The sequence below is a fragment of the Miniopterus schreibersii genome (assembly GCF_964146895.1).
Source record: "Miniopterus schreibersii genome assembly, chromosome: X".
Lineage (NCBI taxonomy): Eukaryota > Metazoa > Chordata > Mammalia > Chiroptera > Miniopteridae > Miniopterus > Miniopterus schreibersii.
In genome coordinates, this window is record NC_138104.1 from 44,687,622 (window position 1) to 44,706,237 (window position 18,616).

Consider the following 18,616-nt stretch of genomic DNA (forward strand, 5'->3'; position numbering starts at 1 on the left):
TCTATGTCTCCCAGTATTCTTAGAGTGGTCTTATGTGGTAGCTTTTTTGTGGGACCCAGTTGTATAGTTTTTCAGATCTTACCTCCGTGCTCTAGGAATGCCCCTTGTTTTAGTTATTTGGGTTCTGCTGTTGAAATATGTTCTTGAATATTGTTGTCCATTTGTTAGAAGAAAAGAAAGAATATATGAGAAGAAAAAAGGGGAAGGAAAAGGAATATGTATGGTAGAGATAAAATAAAGAATATAAGAATAAAGACTAGAAGAAGAAAAATTGTATAAAAGAAAAGAGGAAGAAAAAAATTGAATAGGAAAGTAGAGGAGAAAGCATATAGACACAAAATAAGGAAAAGACAAAATATGAGAAATCAGGAGAAAAAAATAAGATAAGAAAGGTGAAGAGAAAATTGGATATATGAAAGAAACAATAGAGACTAAAATATAACAAGTCAATAAAGCAATTAGATAAAGAAGATAAATGCAAAAAGAATTTGAAAGGAAAGAAAAACAAAATTAAATGGCATTTGCCTCAGCAGAGTTTAGTGCTTTCTGGGAGCTCTCTTTGGATCCTGCTCTTCTGATGGCTGCGGCTGACTGTTCTGTCTGCCAATTCTGGACTTCCCAGGATGTACTTAGGGGCTAACCACTGTCAGAAACTTTTCTTTGGCTTTCAGAAACCTGTTTGAAATTACAAATGATCCAAAGTTTGTGTCTGTCTCCACAGGACTTGGCTGCATGTTAGAGGGGCCAAGTTTCACCCTAAGGCTGGTTTGTTAGCAGTATGGGGGCTCAGGGTTAGATCTACAAACTTTCCTAAGTTCCCTGAGGTCCACCTCCACCTACCTTCACCTGGCAGCCAACTGTCAATCTTAATCACTCAAAAGTATGTTTCTGAAAGGGTTTTAGGTGGAATTGGGAGTATAGACCTCTGTGGCCCTCCTGAGTTCTATTTGTGAGATTTTTTTATGACTATTTCAATTTACTTACTATTGATTTGTCTCTTTAGATTTTCAAAATTTTCATAATTCAGTCTGAAAAGATTATATATTTCTAAGAACTTTTCCATTTCTTCTAGGTTATCAAATTAAGTAGAGTATAGTGTTTCATAATATTTTTGTGTATTCCTTGATTTTTCAGTGGTGTCCATTGTAACTTCTCCTCTTTCTTTTTTGATTTTTTTCTTGAGTCTTTTCTCTTTTTACTTACTGAGTCTAGCCAGAGTTTTGTTAATTTTATTTATCTTTCAATGAATTAGCTCATTTTTGCATTAATTGTTTCTATTGTCTTTTTATTTTCTATTTTGTTCAATTTTGCTCTTTTATTATTTTCTTTCTTTTACTGGCTTTGTTCTTCATTTCTTCTTTTTTTCTAGTTCTTTAAGGTGAAATGTTAAATTATTTGAGATTGTTTTTGTTTCTTGAGGTGGGCCTGTAGTACTATACATTTCCCTCTTATTATTGATTTTGCAGCATCCAACAAATTTTGATATGTCATTTTGTTGTTCTCATTTGTCTCTATGTATTTTTTTATCTTTTTCTTTTTTTTGCCCCAGTCATTGTTCAGTAGCATGTATTTAATTTCCCAATAGTTTTGGTTTCTCCAGCTTTCTTTTTATAGTTGATTTGCGTTTTAAAATGTCATGGTTAGCCTGGCCAGCATGGCTCAGTGGTTGAGCATCGACCTATGATCCAGGAGACCATGGTTCGATTACCAGTCAGGACACATGCCTGAGTTGTGGGCTTGATCCCCAGTAAGGGGCATGAAGGAGGCAGCCAATCAATGACTCCCTCATCACTGATGTTTTTATCCCTCTCTCTCTCTCTCTCTCTCTCCTTCTCTCTGAAATCAATAAAGACATATTTTTAAAAAATGCTGTAGTCAGAGAATACATTGGTATGATTTTAATATTTTAAAATTTCTGAGACTCATTTTATGCCCTAATATGTGGTCTAACTTTAAGTATGTTCCATGTTTACTAGAGAAAAACAAATATTCTGGTGTTATCAAATGAAAAGCTCTTGAAGTATTGATTGTGACTAATGTATTACTTAAGACATATATTTTCTTATCTATTTTCTGTTTTGATGATCTATCAATTGCTGTCAATGGGAAATCAAAGTCTACCATAATTGTATTTCTGTCTATTTCTCATTTTAGTTTTGTTAGTAATTACTTTATATATTTTGCTGTTCTCAAGTTCGATGCATATACATTAATAATTGTTATCTGTTTTTCACATAGTGCTCGCTTTATCATTTTTCTTATTATCTTTTTATCTTGGAATATATTTTCTCTGATATAAGTGTGACTACACCTGTTTTTCTCTGTATGCTATGTAGTTGGAGTATCTTCTTCCACACCTTCACTTTGAGTCTTTGTTTATTTTGTCACTGAGATTTCTCTCCTGAAGTTGCAGCATAGTTGATTTTTTTTTTTTTTTTTAGTCTATCCTGCTACTTTGTATTTTTCAATTGATGAGTTCAGTCCATTTACACTAGGGGTGGTTATTGATACACGAGGACTCTCGATAGCCATTTTATCTTTTGTTTTCTGGTAGGTCTGTGACTCCATAGTATCTTTTCTTTTGTGTATTCATCAATTATTTTAGTTTGGTGATGTTCTATGATTTTTCCTTTCATTTCCTCTTTTTTATATTATGTGTCACATTTCTAGATTTCTGTTTTGTCGTTACCATTAGGTTTATGAAAAAAATGTTCCATATGTAAAAGAGTCCTCTTTTCTCTGATTTTATCTTATTTTAAGAATTGTGACAGCCACCCAAACCTTCAGCAACTACCACCCTAATTGATCCAAAGTCAACAATATCAAGGCAAGATCCTTCACACGCAAAATCATTCCAACACAGTGAAGGCTCAGATGATGATGAACATTTTTTCTGCAATAAAATATTTTTATTATGGTATGTACATTTTTATTTTTTTAATTTATCTTTATTGTTGAAAGTATGACAGATGTCCCACTTTTTCCTCATTCACTCCTTCTACTGTGCACCCACCTCCTCTCCCCAGGCTTCATCACATTATTGTTTGTGTCCATGGGTTATGCATATATACTTTTTAATTCTTCAGTTAACCTTTTCCCACCCACCCCCACCTTCCCTCTGAGATTTGTCAGTGTTTCCATGCTTCTATGTCACTGAATCTATTTTGTTCATTAGTATATTATGTTCTTTAGATTCCACATATAAGTGGGATCATGTGATACTTGTCTTCCACTGCTTGGCTTATTCCACATAGCATATTCTCCAGGTCCATCCATGCTGCTCCAAAGGGTAAGAGATTCTTCTTCTTTACAGCTGCATAGTATTCTATGGTGTAAATGTCCTACAGCCTTTTTGTCCAATTATCTACTGATGGGCACTTGGGTTGTTTCCAGATGTTAGCTATTGTAAACTGTGCTGCTATGAGCATAGGGATACATATATTCTTTCAGATTAGTGTTTCATGATTCTTAGGCTATATTCCTACAACTGGGATCACTGGGTCAAAAGGCAGTTCCATTTTTAATTTTTTGAGAAGCCTGCATACTGTTATCCATGCTGGCTGCACCAGTCTGCATTCCCACCAGCAGTGTACCAGGGTTTCCCTTTCGCCATATCCTCACCAGCATGTGTCATTTGTTGATTTGTTGATAGTAGCCGTTCTTACAGGTGTGAAGTGATACCTCAATGTGGTTTTAATTTGCATCTCTCTGATGATTAATGACATTGAATATTTTTATATATGTCTCTTGGTCATCTGTATGTCCTCTTTGGAGAAGTGTCTATTCAGGTCCTTTTCCCATTGTTTAATTCGATTGTTTTTCTTCCTCTTGTTGAATTGTATGAGGTCTTTGTATGTTTTGGAAATTAGCCTCTTTTTATATTTATCCTTGGCAAATAGAGTCTCCCATACCCTGAGGTTCATTTGTATTTTGAGGATGATTTCTTTTGCTATGCAGAAACTTTTTAGTTTTCTGTAGTCCCATTTGTTTACTTTTTCCTTTGTTCCTCTATCCTTAGGAGATGTATTGGTGAAAATTCCACTGCATGAGACATATCTGTGACATTACTGTCTACATTTCCTTCAAGGATTTTTATTGTTTTGCAACTCACATTTAAGTCTTCTATCTACTTTGAATTTATTCTTGTGTATGGAGTTAGTTAGTGATCTAGTTCCATTTTTTTGCATGCACTTGTCCAATTTTTCCAACACCATTTATTGTAGAGAATGTTTTTATTCTATGCTCTTTCTTCCTTTGTCCAATATTAATTGACCATAATAGAGTGGGACAATTTCTGAGTCTCTGTTCTGTTCCATTGATCTATATGTCTGTTGTTGTACCAATACCAAGCTGTTTTGATTACAATGGCTGTGTAGTAGAGTTTGATATCCGGTAAAGTGATCTCTCAATCTCTTCTCTCTCTCAAGAATGCTGTGGCTATTCAGGGTCCTTTTCAGTTCCATATAAATTTTTGGACTATTTGACCTAGTTCTGTGAAATATGCTTTTGATATTTTAATTGGAATTGCGTTGAATCTATAGATTGCTTTTAGTATGGATATATTAATGACGATAATTCTTCCAATCCATGAATATGGTATATTGTTCTATTTGTTTATATATTCCTTTATTTCTTTTTTTCCCGTGTCCTATAGTTTTCTGAGAACAGTTTTTTTACATCTTTAGTTAAGTTTACTCCTAGGCATCTTATTTTTTTAGTTGTGATGGTAAATGGTACTGTTTTTTTAGGTTCTCTTTCTGAGAATTCATTATTGGTGTATAAAAATGCCATCTATTTCTGGGTATTTATTTTGTACTGGCTACCTTGCTGAATTCATTTATTAAATCTAGTAGTACTTTGGTGGAGTCTTTAGGGTTTTCTATGTACAATATCATGTTATCTGCAAATAATGACAGTTTTACTTCCTCTTTTGCAACTTAAATGTCCTTTATTTTTTCTTTTTTTTTTTACATTTATATATATATCTTTATTGATTTCAGAGAGAGGAAAGGAGAGGGAGAGAGAGAGAGAAACATCAATAATGAGAGAGTCATTAATCAAGCCTGCAACCCGGGCATGTGCCCTGACCGGGAATCGAACCTTGATTGCCTGGATCCCAGGTCGATGCTCAACCGCTGAGCCACACCTGGCAGGGCTATTTTTTCTTCTTTTTCAACGCTGTAGCAAGGACTTTGAGTATGATGTTGAATAAGAGTGGTGAAAGCCAACAACTCTGTCTTGTTCTTGTTTTAAAGGAAAACATTTTCAGTTTTTGCCCACTGACTATGATATTGGCTGTAGGTTTGTCATATATGGCCTTTATTACGTTGAGGTATATTCCCTCTATTCCCACTCTGCTGAGAGTGTTTAAATGTAATGAGTGCTGGATTTTGTCTAATGCTTTTTCTTCATCTATTGATATGATCATATGATTTTTGTCCTTGATTTTGTTCATGTAATATATCACATTTATTGATCTTTGAATATTATACCCACCTTGCATCCCTGGAATAAATCCCACTTGGTCGTGGTGTATAATCTTTGTAATGTATTGCTGGATCCTATTTTCTAATATTTTGTTGAGGATTTTAACATCTATGTTTATTGAGGATATTGGTCTGTAGTTTCTTTGTAGTATCTTTATCTGGTTTTGGGATTAGGATAATGCTGGCCTTATGAAAACAGCTTGGGAGTCTTCCCTCCTCTTGAATTTTCTGGAATAGTTTGAGAATAGGCATTAATTTTTCTTTGATTGTTTGGTAAAACTCACCTGTAAATCCATCTAATCCTGGACTCTTGTTTGCTGGGAGTTTTATTTTTATTACTGCTTCAATTTCATCAGTTGTTATTGCCCTATTCAGGTTTTCTGATTTTTCTTGATTCACTTTTGGAAGATTGTATGTTTCCAGGGATTTGTCCATTTCACCCAGGTTGTCCAGTTTGTTGGCATATAGTTGCTCATAATATTTTCTTATGATCCTTTGTATTTCTGTGGTATCAGTTGTTATGTTGCCCTTTTCACTTCTGATTTTATTTTATTTAAAAAATAATTTAATATATCTTTATTGATTTCAGAGTGAGGAAAGGAGAGGGAGAGAGAAAGATAGAAACATTAATGATGAGAGAGTCATTGATTGAGCCCGCAACCTGGGCACGTGCCCTGACTGGGAATCGAACACTGATAGCCTGGATCCCAGGTTGATGCTCAACTGCTGAGCCATGCCCAGCTGGGCACTTCTGATTTTATTGATTTAAGAATTTCAAGAAAATCTTGATAATAGAACATGAGAAATTAAACAAATAAACAAAAAAACAATCAAAGCAAAACAAATCCTAAAAAATTAATTAGAAAGTATAAAATTAAAATCAATTTAATGCACACTTATGTTGATATAAAGTTTAAAATATCTAAGATCTGGAATTAACCCAAGTGCCCATCAGTGGATAAGTGGTTAAAAATGAGGTGGGACATATACACCATGGAATACTATGCAGTTGTAAAGAAGAAGTATCTCTTACCCTTGGGACAGCATGTATGGACCTGGAGAATGTTATTTTAAGCTAGATAAGCTAGTCAGATAAAAACAAGTATCACATGGTCTCACTTATATGTGAAATCTAAAGAAGGTAATAAACTAATGAACAAAATAGATCCAGTGGCATAGAAGCATGGAATAGAGTGCCAAATCTCAGAGGTAAGACTGAGGTGGGTGAGGAGAGATTAGCCAAAGTATTTATATGCTTATATACAAAACCCATGGACACAGACAATAGTGTGGTGAACACCTGGGGAGAAGGGGAGGGTGCAGGGTAGAAGGAGTTAATAGGAAAAAAAGGGGACATCTTTAATACTTTCAACAATAAATATAAATTTAGAAATAAATTAAAATTTTGAAAAATTTTAAAAATTGTGTTTTTTTTTTTTTTTTTCCCTAAAAAAATGGTCAACCAAGTGAGTTTTGCCAGGTCAGCTTATGTTATCTGAGGCTCAGTGTTTTGTTTGCTTATTTCAGGTCTCCTTGAAGGTACTTGTGTGTCAACCAATGTCAAGAGCTGTCTAGATTTGCTTCTGCTGTCCTTATGTAGCTTGTTGGCCTGAGGCCATCTGTGGGCCACCTCTGCTTGTCAGCTATTTCACCCCCCCTGCTTGTGTTTGCCTGATCTTACTCCAGTGTCCTCCTAAGAGTCTTTAGGGTACAGGCAGGCCAGTGTAGCTTGGGCTACTGGGCACCTCAGTTAGAGGTTTTGCCATTAAACACTCACAGTGGGGAAATTAATCTTTGCTTCGAAGCCAACTCTTCAGTTTCTATCATATCTTCCAACTCTAGTTCTCCCTAAAATGGTCTGATGCAGGGTCAGATTGAATTCAGTCTGTTGCTTTTTCTCTATGGGCAGGTTCAGCTGGCCTGGGCTCAGGTATATAGATCAAAAGAGACTCAGGTGCACATGTTGCCTTCTCAGCTTCCAGAAGGGATTATAAGTATTTCCTCAGGTTTCCAAACAATGGTCCCTGAGAGTCTTACTCCTGTAATGTCCTCCTGTGAGCTGTTCTCCCTTCTCTGACTGAACTGTGCCCAGTGGGGCAGGGGTGGGGGCAGGGATCTAGGTTTTCAGTGAGCTGAACCAGCTCCTTTTCTATTGGGGAGGGTGCTCCTAGCCTGTGGGTGAGGTAAGCGTGTCCCATTCCTCTTTTTTCCCATTTCTGATTGGCTGATCTCACAGGATGCTCAGTTCAAACTTTCCACAATGCAGATACAAATCCCAGCTTTTGGTGATCTGTCTCCCCAAAGTAAGCCAAGAAGGTGAATGTTCACCAGTAATCAAAATCATATAAAGTAACAAACAGGCAGAAAACTTTCTTTTATAGGATTTGGTGCCCTTGCGCCAAACATCCAAGCAGGGGGGTTTACAAGGTCAGCCCCATGCAGGTCCCCTGCATAGTTGATCTCATAAAAGCTGGGGCAGCTCCTTGTCTGCTATCTCAGCTCTCTTCAGAGCAGGTCAGAAATCCCAAATCCACCCCTCCAGGAGCTCCAGTCCTCTCTCTAGTGGTGAGAGGGCTCTCTTCCCCTTCCCAGCACCACAAGTTCAAATGTTTTCTGGGGCTCCGCACACTGCCTTACAGAAAGCAAAGGGTTTCTTTAGGTCACTGCTGGGTGTAGCCCACAGGTCCCTTTCTATTATGAAGCCACACACTGGAGGACAGCCTTTCCTGCTACCAACACCCAGGGTGAATCTCTCCTCCCCAGGCTGCAGCCATATGGTGTGTTGTTTCACTAGGAAAGTATGGACCCCTCCTGCCAGGCAGACTGTTCTACTTTGCCAGGGCACTCCTTCCCTTCTCCACTGCTCAGGGTTTAAGATCTCTGCTTTTGGTTGCCAGTCCACATGCCCAAGGGGAGGGAGTTTTGTAGCCTCTAACCCTGTAACCTCACAGCAGAGCTCAGGCTTCAAGGGGAACTCTCCCTTTCTGTGCTTCTCCCAGTCTTACAAGACTCTACAATGTTTCTTCAGTGCTCCTTATTCAAAATATGTCCAATTGGTATATTTCTCTTGTTTTTCCAAGCTGCCTACGCAGTATTTTAGTTGTAAATCCAGTCTCTGGCTTGATGCAAAGGCACTCTGCTTCTTGTCAAAGTGCTGCCATCTTGCCCCTCTTCCTTGTATATACATTTTTAGACATAATGCTATTGTACTCTTAATAGGTTACAGTATAGTAAGTTATAAACATAATCTTTTTTTATAAATCTATCTTTATTGATTTCAGAAAGAGGAAAGGAGAGGGAGAGAGAGAGATAGAAACATCAATGATGACAGAGTCATTGATCGAGTCTGCAACCCAGACATGTACCCTTACTGGGAATCAAACCCTGATTGCCTGGATCCTAGTCGATGCTCAATTGCTGAGCCATGCCCAGCCGGGCAAACATGATCTTTATATACACTGGAAAACCAAAAGTTTTATGTGACTTTATAGCAATATTTGTTTAATTGTCGTAGTCTGGAACTGAACCCACAATATTTCTGAGATATGTTGTATATAAGTCTAATATGCATATAAAAATACTTTGTCTTACTTAAAGAAATACAAGTAAAACCATAAGATAGATACAGTATCCCCTCTTACCCATGGAGGATAAGTTTTCAGACCCTCAGTGGATGCCTAAAACCAGGGTCAGTACCAAAATTTCAACTTTTTACTTAATAAAAACTCTATGGATTCTGTTTGGCATATTTAAATTGCCAGCATCACTTCTGTTGTAATTTTTAGGTCAGCATTATGTAAAATAAGATTTATTTTAACACAAGCATTGCAATAATCAATCTGAAAATTAACACAGCTAATAAGTAATTAACTGGGAGTTAGTGTATACAGCATGAATCAATATACATCTAGAGAATGGGGTAATTTACATCCAGGATAAAGCAGAACAACACAAGATTCATCATGCTACTCAAGAAAGTGCACAATTTAAAACTTATGAATTGTTTATTTCTGCAATTTTCCATTTAATATTTTCAGACTGTAGTTGACCATGGATAACTGAAAATGTAGAAAGTGAAACCACAGATAAGGGGGAGCTACTATGCCATTTTTTACTAAAGTAAAAAAAAAACTACAAAGTTCATTTAATATTGATAAACATATAGTAAAATAGGGACTAGCATATTTTCAGCCTTTGTCCAAGGGCAATTTGGATATATTATTTGAAAAATTAAATGCACACATTCTTTGTTTTCCCTAACTACATTTTGTGGTATAATACCTAAAATCATGGCCCCTTATTATATGTCTTTACATATGGCAGAAGCTGATATGGTGTCAAATGATGCCCTGACCACAAGTTTCCCTTTGCATCATGTTCCTGCAGATAAAGTACCATATTCAAACAACTGTCCTTATCATGAGGACCAGGCACAATGCCAATTATCCCTTCAGTTTCCTGTTAGCCTGCAGAAGGATTCAAAAAAGGGTTTTACCAACCTCAGGAATTACGCCACAGCCTCTGCTTATTCATTCTGTTTCCAAGTGGAATCCCTATGTGGCCCTGTGTGCCATCCAGTATTTTCCCCTTTCTGGTTGTAAGTATAAGAGACTAATACTGAGTTGATTGCATCTTACTGGTGTTGGGAGTTGTTTGTTCCACTCTACTCATAACTTTAAGGTAAGAGTCTCTTCTCCACCAATGGGAAGAAATGGAAGTGATCAAAACACATGGTTAAGAATTTTTTGTTACCTATATTTGCAAATATAACACAAGATATATGTACAAAATATCCACTTCCACATTGTTTTTACTTTTATTTATTTTTAATTTTTTTAATCACTTTTTAATTTTTATTTATTTTAATATATCTTTATTGATTTCAGAGAGAGGAAAGGAGAGGGAGAAAGAGAGAGATAGAAACATCAATAATGAAAGAGTCATTGGTAGAGCCTGCAACCCAGGCATGTGCCCTGACCAAGAATAGAACCCCGATCACCTGGATCCCAGGTCCACACTCAACCACTAAGCCAGGCCAGACTATTTTTAATTTTTTTAATCCTCACCTGAGGATATTTTTTCCATTGCTTTTCAGAGAGAGTACTTTTCCATTGTTTTTCAGAGAGAGTGGTGGAAGTGAGAGATAGAGATCTGAGAGAGAAGCATCGATTGATTGCCTTCCGCACATGCCCCAACCGGGGGCCAGCGTTCGAGCCTGCAATGGAAGTATGTGCCCTTGGTCTAGAATCAAACCTAGGACCCTTCTGTCCACCAGCCAAAACTTCAACTAGTGAACCAAACTAGCTAGGTCTCTTCATTGTTTTAAAAACATTAGCCTGAAACCACCTACATATCCATTATTAGATAACTATGTAAATCTGAAAGTGTCCATATGATGGAGCACAATGTAGCAGTTTAAAATACTAAAGTGAGATATCCAAGACGGTGACAGAGTAGGTATGAGTTACACTCACCTCCTCCCAGGACCAAATCAGAATTACACTAGTTATAGAATTGTCAACCTGAATAACCAACTGAAGATTACCTGAACAGAAGACATAACTAAGAATATACAGAAAAAGTCACCTCAAGACTGGTAGGAGGAGCGGAAATGTGAAAAGGGCTAGTCCAGCACCCATTTACAGCAGTCGAGAATCCAGAGGGATATATCAGCTGTAAAGGTCCCCTCTGAGGAGCATTGGGTCTCAATTCCATGCCAGGCTCCACAGCCCAGAGCACCAGTGCCAGGAACAGAAATCCACATAATATCTGGCTGTGAAAATCAGCAGAGATTCCATTCATCAAGTAAAGAATGGAGTCTTCTAGAAACCCAGATACCCTCAAAGTGTCAGCATAAAAAATCTCATTTGTGGCTACTTACCAAGGGCTTCGGTGGAGGGTAGGAAGCTCAGATGAGACTGGAGTCTACATGCAGAGACTGGGTTGTATGGCTTCTGGGAGAAAGCTGGGGGTACAGCTGCAAATGACCCTATACTGAGCCCCTCTCCCACAATGCCCACAGATGCCATCTCTCTGGGTTAAGGGCTCCCCTCCATATGGCATCAGCCTGGAGAGATACACTAACCCCATCCTCTAGATTCCTGGTGGATACACCCTGTAAACCTCAAGCTTTGTTGATGAATGAGCTAGCTGTGGTCAGCCTGGACCAACGGTGCAGTCTTTCTTGGAAGTCTCAAGGAGGTCTGAACAGACTCAGGGTTATTTCAGAGGAGCACAGGGAGAGACTGAATAGTGTGGTATAGGAAAGTTTTCCATGGATACCCTGATTGGGGCCACCATTCCTGTGCAAAGGCCTCACTCCACATGGCCAAATCTTGATCTGTTTTAGCTTGACCAACTCTACTGGCCTCACCCTGATGATTCCGTAAGACCCTGCCTAACTGCAAAGGTGTGCAGGCCTCAGGTGGGTGGTGGCTGGCCTTGGTGTACACTGAAACTTTTGCTGAGAAACCTCAGACTGAGCACTAGTTTCGAGATTGAATCTGTATCAACCTGACAAAATCACTCACCTCTACTGGTGGCTCTCTGAGAACCTACCTCACACAAATTATGTATTGTTAGATGGTCTTTCAGTGACAGTCTATCAAGCAGTTGACAAAATGAGGTGGATCTCAAGGTGCCTTCGACATTTTTCTGACCTTCCCCAAACTTGGTACTGGTGGAAGCAAACTTTGATATGCAGCTTGGCTCCTCCCACAAGCACTCAAGCGCAGCAAAGGCAACCACCAACCATGGATCACTTTTTAACTCTTAACAGGTAGTTCAGGGCCTGTGACAGGCAGGGTCTGATATTGAGCTGTTCCAGAGACCCTCCCAAATGGATCCATAATCAATACACATGGTGGTGAGCTTTGGACCACATCAGAACACAACCAGAATAGCTACACAAGTGGCACACTCAAATGGATATCTCAGCAGGCACCAGAACTTGCTGGAGCAAATTCCACTTTGTGGGGTCAGCCTTCACATAACAACTTGTACATTTTGGTCAGTGTTAATCCTCAGCCAGCAAGCAGACAGGCCAGCAGTAATCAAAACTCAACTACAACAGGACAGCTTACATAACCCACAAAGGACCATTTCTGGAGTACCTTACTTGTTTGATCATGGAGATTGCACTACTGAGCCCCATAGGACACCTACTACATACGGCCACCATACAAAGACTGGGAGACATTGCAGAATTACCTAATACACAGAAACAAATATAGATAGGCAGGCAAAATTGGGAGACAAAGAAACCTGCCCTAAATGAAAGAACAGGAGAAATCCTCAGAAAAAAAAATCTAAATGAAATGGAGGCAAGCAATCAACCAAGTGCAGAATTCAAAGCAATGTTTATAAGACTGCTCAAGGAACTCTGAGGAAGAATGGATCAACTCAGTGAGAACATAAACAAAAAATAGTAAGCCTAAAAAAGGACAAAAAATATTTAAAAGAGGCAGAAATGAAGAATACACTAGAAGGAATCAACCGGCAAATTATGTGAAGCAGTGGATCAAATCAATGATTTGGAAGACAAGGTAGCAGAAAATACTCAATAACAGCATCAAAAAGAAAAGAGAATTTTTTAAAAAATGAGAATAGTTCAAGGGAACTTTGGGACATGATAGTGATACAATAAGGAGAAGAGAGAGAGCAAGGGATTAGAAACATATTGGAAGAAATAATGACTGAAAACTTCCCTAACCTAATTAAAGGAACACAAGTCCAGGAAATGAAGAGAGTCCCAAACAAGATAAACTCAAACAGGACCACACCAAGACACATAATTACAATGACAAATGTGGGAGTGATGTCAGAGCAATGGCAGCGTGAGAGATATCCTTGGACTCTCCCCATGAAATTTCAACAAATTAACCAACTATAATTCAACAAAAATTCTCTACTGAACACAGAGACACGCCTGAGAGACCAGCACACTGAAACATCTAAAGGTGAACAACCAGGAATAAGCAGGAAGACAAGAAGAGAGGAGACCTCAGAAGCAGCCCTGCAACTGGAAACTCATGACCTTGCCGAGAGAGAGAGAAAGACTGGGGTAGCAGGTGCTTTCTTCAGTGGGCCAGAAGGGACAGAGAGCTCTGGAGGGCAGTCCAGCAGGGCAAGTGGAGTGAACAGTGACTGAGCCAGTAGATGCCTGACAGAGTGTGGGGTTCTGCCTTGGGGCTGCCCACTGTCAGGCGAGGGTGTTTCTGACAAAGAAATGGAACCACAGAGCCCTGCCGCCCCTTGGGCTCCCAAAACTCACCTCAAGTTGTCCTCGGTGTCAAGGAACACTTTATCTGTAAACTAAGACCTATTGCAGTGGAACCACTGTTTCCTTCTGTGAGTGATCCTCAGGTTTGGGACTGGACCCCACGGAGGTCAGGGCTACCATTATAGTGAGCGCAAAACAAACCCCACCCACAAGCAGCACCACTGTATTGTCTTATGGAAGCCCATGGAGGTGAAGTCTGGGAAATCACAAGGTAAAAAAAACCAAAAACTTGTGATTCAGCACCATCTACTGGAAAATAGTAGAAAGACTTCTTCAGAGAACACTGTTATAGATGGGACATTTATGCCTAGATGGAGAGGAGCAAATACCATGAATAATCACGGTAATGAGGATGACCAGAAAGAAAATGAAAAATCCCCAGAAAGCAAGCTGTAACACATGGAAATATGTGATATAAATGACAGAGATTTTAAGATTGCAGTTCTGAAAATACCTAAGGAGATGTGAGAAAATACATACAGGCAAATCAGTTCTCTCAGAAAACTAATCAATGAACAAAGCAAGTACTTTACTAAAGAGATTGAAATTTTAAAAAAGAACCAGTCAGAAATCCTGGAAACTAAGCATGCAATTAAGGAGATTAGGAATGAGCTACTGAGCATAGAAAATAGAGCCAACCAGATGGAGGAAATAATTAGTGATATTAAAGATAGGAATCTAGAAATGATTTGGAGGGAAGAAGAGGGAGACCTGAGCATAAAGAAAAGTGAAAGAGCTCTACAAGAACTATCTGACTCCATTAGAAAAAGCAATATCAGAATTTTAGGCATTCCCAAAGAAAAGAGGGACAAGGGAACAGGGTGTCTATTCAAACAAATAGTGGATGAGAACTTCCCAAACCTATGGAAAGAACTAGATGCATGATTCCAAGAAGCAAACAGAACACCTAACTACTTCAAAGAGGCCCTCTCCAAGGCACATTACATTAAAACTGTCAAAAATTAATAACAAAGAAAAAATTCTCAGAGCAGCCAGGGGAAAAGAAAGAAGTGACCTACAAAGGAAAACCCATCAGAATTTCATCCGACTTCTCAGCAGAAACTCTACAAGCCAGAAGAGAGTGGAACCAAATATTCAAATGTCTGAAAGAGAGAAATTACCAGCCACAAATAGTATATCCAACAAAATTATCCTTTAAATATGAAGGAGAAATAAAGACATTCCTAGACATACAGAAGCTGAAAGAATTTATTATTAGAAAACCTTTATTGCAAGAAATACTCAAGGTAGTTATTCTACCCGAAGCAAAGAACATATGGTCACAAAACTAGGAGTAAGATCACCAAAAAACTTACAGAATAAACAGATAATTTGTGACAACAAAAACATAAAAGGCAAAGGGGTAAAGGTCTGAACTCGCAGAGGATGAACATCAGATGCACGCAAAAGAAAAGAAAAAACACTATTGTATATATGTAACTTTATTTTTTATAAACCTAATGGTAACCACACTCAAAAATTCCTAAACCAGGACACATAGCTTAAAAAAGAGGACACAGAGAAATGAAGTATGAGACACCACCAAACAAAAACAACAGACAGAAGTACAAAGGAAAAGAACCAATGGAGGCACAGAGCTACCAGAAAACAAAAGATAAAATGGCTATAGGACTACTCAGCCATAATAAAAGATGAAATACTGCCATTTGTAACAGCATGGGTGGACCTTGAGAATATTATGCTAAGTGAAATAAGTCAGTTTGAAAAAGCTAAGAATCATATGATTTCACTCATATGTGGGATATAAAACTGAAACTCATAGAAACATACAATCTTCCAAGAATGACTCAAAAAGAAACCGAATATCTGAACAGACCAATTACAAACAATGAAATCAAAATAGTAATAAAAAAAACTCCCAACAAAAATAAGTCCTGGACAGGCTGGCTTCACAGGTGAATTGTACAAAACATTCAAAGAATAACACTTATCTTTCTCTAAGTGTTTCAAGAAATTCAAGAGGAAGGAAGAATCCCAAGCTCTTTTTCCAGGGCCATCATTATCTTGATTCCAAAACCAGATATAGACACTACTAAGAAAGAAAATCATAGGCAAATATCCCTGAGGAACATAAATTCAAAAATCCTCAGCAAAATATTATCAATCCAAAATCAACAATAGATTAAAATGATCATAAACCATGATGAAGTGGGATTTACTCCTGGAATGCAAGTTTGGTACAATATCCTCAAATTAGTTAATGTGATACACCACAAAAAACAAAATGGTAAAAATCATATGACAGTATCAATAGATGCAGAAAAAGCATTTGACAAAATCCAACATCCATTTCTAATAAAAACTCTCAGCAAAGTGGGAATAGAGGGATCATACCTCAGCATAATAAAGGCCATACATGACAAACCCACAGCTAACATTATACTTGGTGGGCAAAAACTACAAACATTTCCCCTAAGAACAGGAACAAGACAAGGTTGTCCACTTTCACAACTCTTATTCAACGTATTACTGGACGTCTTAACCACAGCTATCAGACTGGAAAAGTAAAATTAGTAGGAGACCTATGTGTATGTAAATCTAGGTTAAGTAATCATAAGGCAGCACAGTGATGTAATCCTGACACTCTTTGTTTTGGTTTTATTCCTTTTTTCAATCCTTGCATCAGAATATGGTTTTATTGGTTTAGAGAGAGGAAGGGAGAGAGAAACATCGAGGTGAGAGACAAACATCAAATGGTTGCCTCCTGTATATGCCCCAACTGGGGTTCGAACCTGCAACCTAGGTATGTACTTTGACTGGGAATCAAACCTGCAACCCTTTGGTACACAAGATGACATTCCAACCAACTGAGCCACTTGTCCAGGGCCTGACCTTGTTATTTTTAGAATATATGTAGTGTGTATCCTAGAAAAAAAGTTGAAAGAATATACATTAGAATGTTAACAAATGTTATTTCCAGGATTCTGCATAATTGAAATTCTCTTCTTTTTAAAATTTATCTGTATTTTTTACAATGACATGAATTACTTGTGTGAATATAACCATTTAAAATAAACATTGCTTAATTGCTACCAGTTAAATTTGTTTATTTATTTTATTCTAGTACACTTTCATGTTATAAAGATAAATATCATGAAAATGCCCATTTCAAAATGGGAGAACACAGAGTAAAGGCTGTGTAAATAATTTAGTAATGTAGCACATCTCGCCATGATGATCCTATCTATAATATTCTTTCTTTTGATTATTCTAATTTTTAAAATTTGTTCCACAGCTACAAGACCGAACTCAGTTCAGTGACAGAGACTTAGCCACCCTTAAGAAGTACTGGGACAATGGCATGACCAGCCTTGGCTCTATCTGTAGAGAGAAAATTGAAGCAGTTGCAAATGAATTAAATGTTGACTGTGAAATAGTCCGGGTAAGACATTTTCAATAATTTTCGTGGTGTGGTTGATGATCGTCTTAAATGAAAGCTTTAAAATTATATGAGATGATGTAAATATTACCATCAATAAATTGAAAGATAACCCAAATTATGGGAGGAAATATGTTCAAATCATATATCTGATAAGAAACCTATATCCACAGTATGTAAAGAACTCTTACATCTCAATAATAAAAGGCAAATAATGCAATTTTTAAAATAGGCAAAGAATTTGAATAAATATTTATCCAAAGAAGATATACAAATGGTCAATAAACACACAAACATTTCTTGTAGTTATGAAAATTTAAACCACAATGAGATACCACTTAGTATCTACTATAATGGCTAGACTAAAAAAGAAAGATAACCACTGTTAGCTAGGATGTGGAGAAATTGGAACCATTATATACTTCTGGTGAAAATGTAAAATGTTTTAGCCACTTTGGAAAACAGTCCTGTAATTTTTTTAAATATATCTTTATTGATTTCAGAGAGAGGAAGGGAGAGGGGGAGGGAGAGATAGAAACATCAATGATGAAAGAGTGATTGATCAGCTGCCTTCTGCACACCTCCCACTGGGGATTGAGCCCGAAACCCAGGCATGTGCCCTGACTGGGAATTGAACCGCAATATCCTGGACCATAGATCAACACTCAATCGCTGAGCTACGCCAGCTGGGCCAATTTTTAGCAGATTTATTATATTACCCAGAAATTGCACTCAGGTATATACCCAAAGAAATGAATCTCATGTCCACTTAAAAACTTATATATAGATGTTCTTAACAGTGTTATTCATAATACCAAAGAGTGGAAATAACCCAAATGGCCATCAAGTGAATGGGTAAACAAAATGTGACATATGCCTATAATATACTATTATAGAGCCATGTAAAGGATTAAATACTGAAGTATGCTACAAAATAGATGAATCTTGAAAACATTATGGTAAGTGAAAGAAACCAATCCCAAAAGACCACATATTGTATGATTCTATTTATACGAAATGTCCAGAATTGGCACATCTACAGAGACAGATTAGTGGTTGCCAGCAGCTGGGTGTATGGAGGAATGGGGAGTGACTACTTAAGGGTAAAGGTTTTCCTTTTTTGGTGATGGAAAATATTTTGGAATTAGATAGTGGTGATTGTTGCGCAACTGTTTGATTATATTAAAAACATTTTCATTGCATACATTAAATGAGTCAATTGTACGGTATTTTGAATATGTCTCAGTAACGCTTTAAAAAATTGCATGAGGTGATCTGAAATATATGTCACATATTATGTAATGAATGATAGGTTGAAAATTATATTGATCTGTCTGGCAAACAGCAGTTTTCATTCCATTTGAAAGATGTCAATGTAAGATTTAAATAGTGGCAGCTGTGCTGGTAAATATTTAACAATCAGACTTTTAAGGGAAACATTTGTTTATT

At 37.5% G+C, this 18,616-nt stretch overlaps 1 protein-coding gene across 3 annotated transcripts in view; it reads left to right on the forward strand.

Annotated features, from left to right (window-relative positions):
- Window positions 1-18,616, forward strand: part of HDX (highly divergent homeobox) — a 189,819-nt gene that overhangs the window by 105,474 nt on the left and 65,729 nt on the right. For all 3 annotated transcript variants that reach the window (XM_081126850.1, XM_081126852.1, XM_081126851.1), the window contains one exon: window positions 17,024-17,170. In XM_081126850.1, the coding sequence (XP_080982976.1) occupies window positions 17,024-17,170 (147 nt within the window). The remainder of the gene's footprint in view (window positions 1-17,023; window positions 17,171-18,616) is intronic.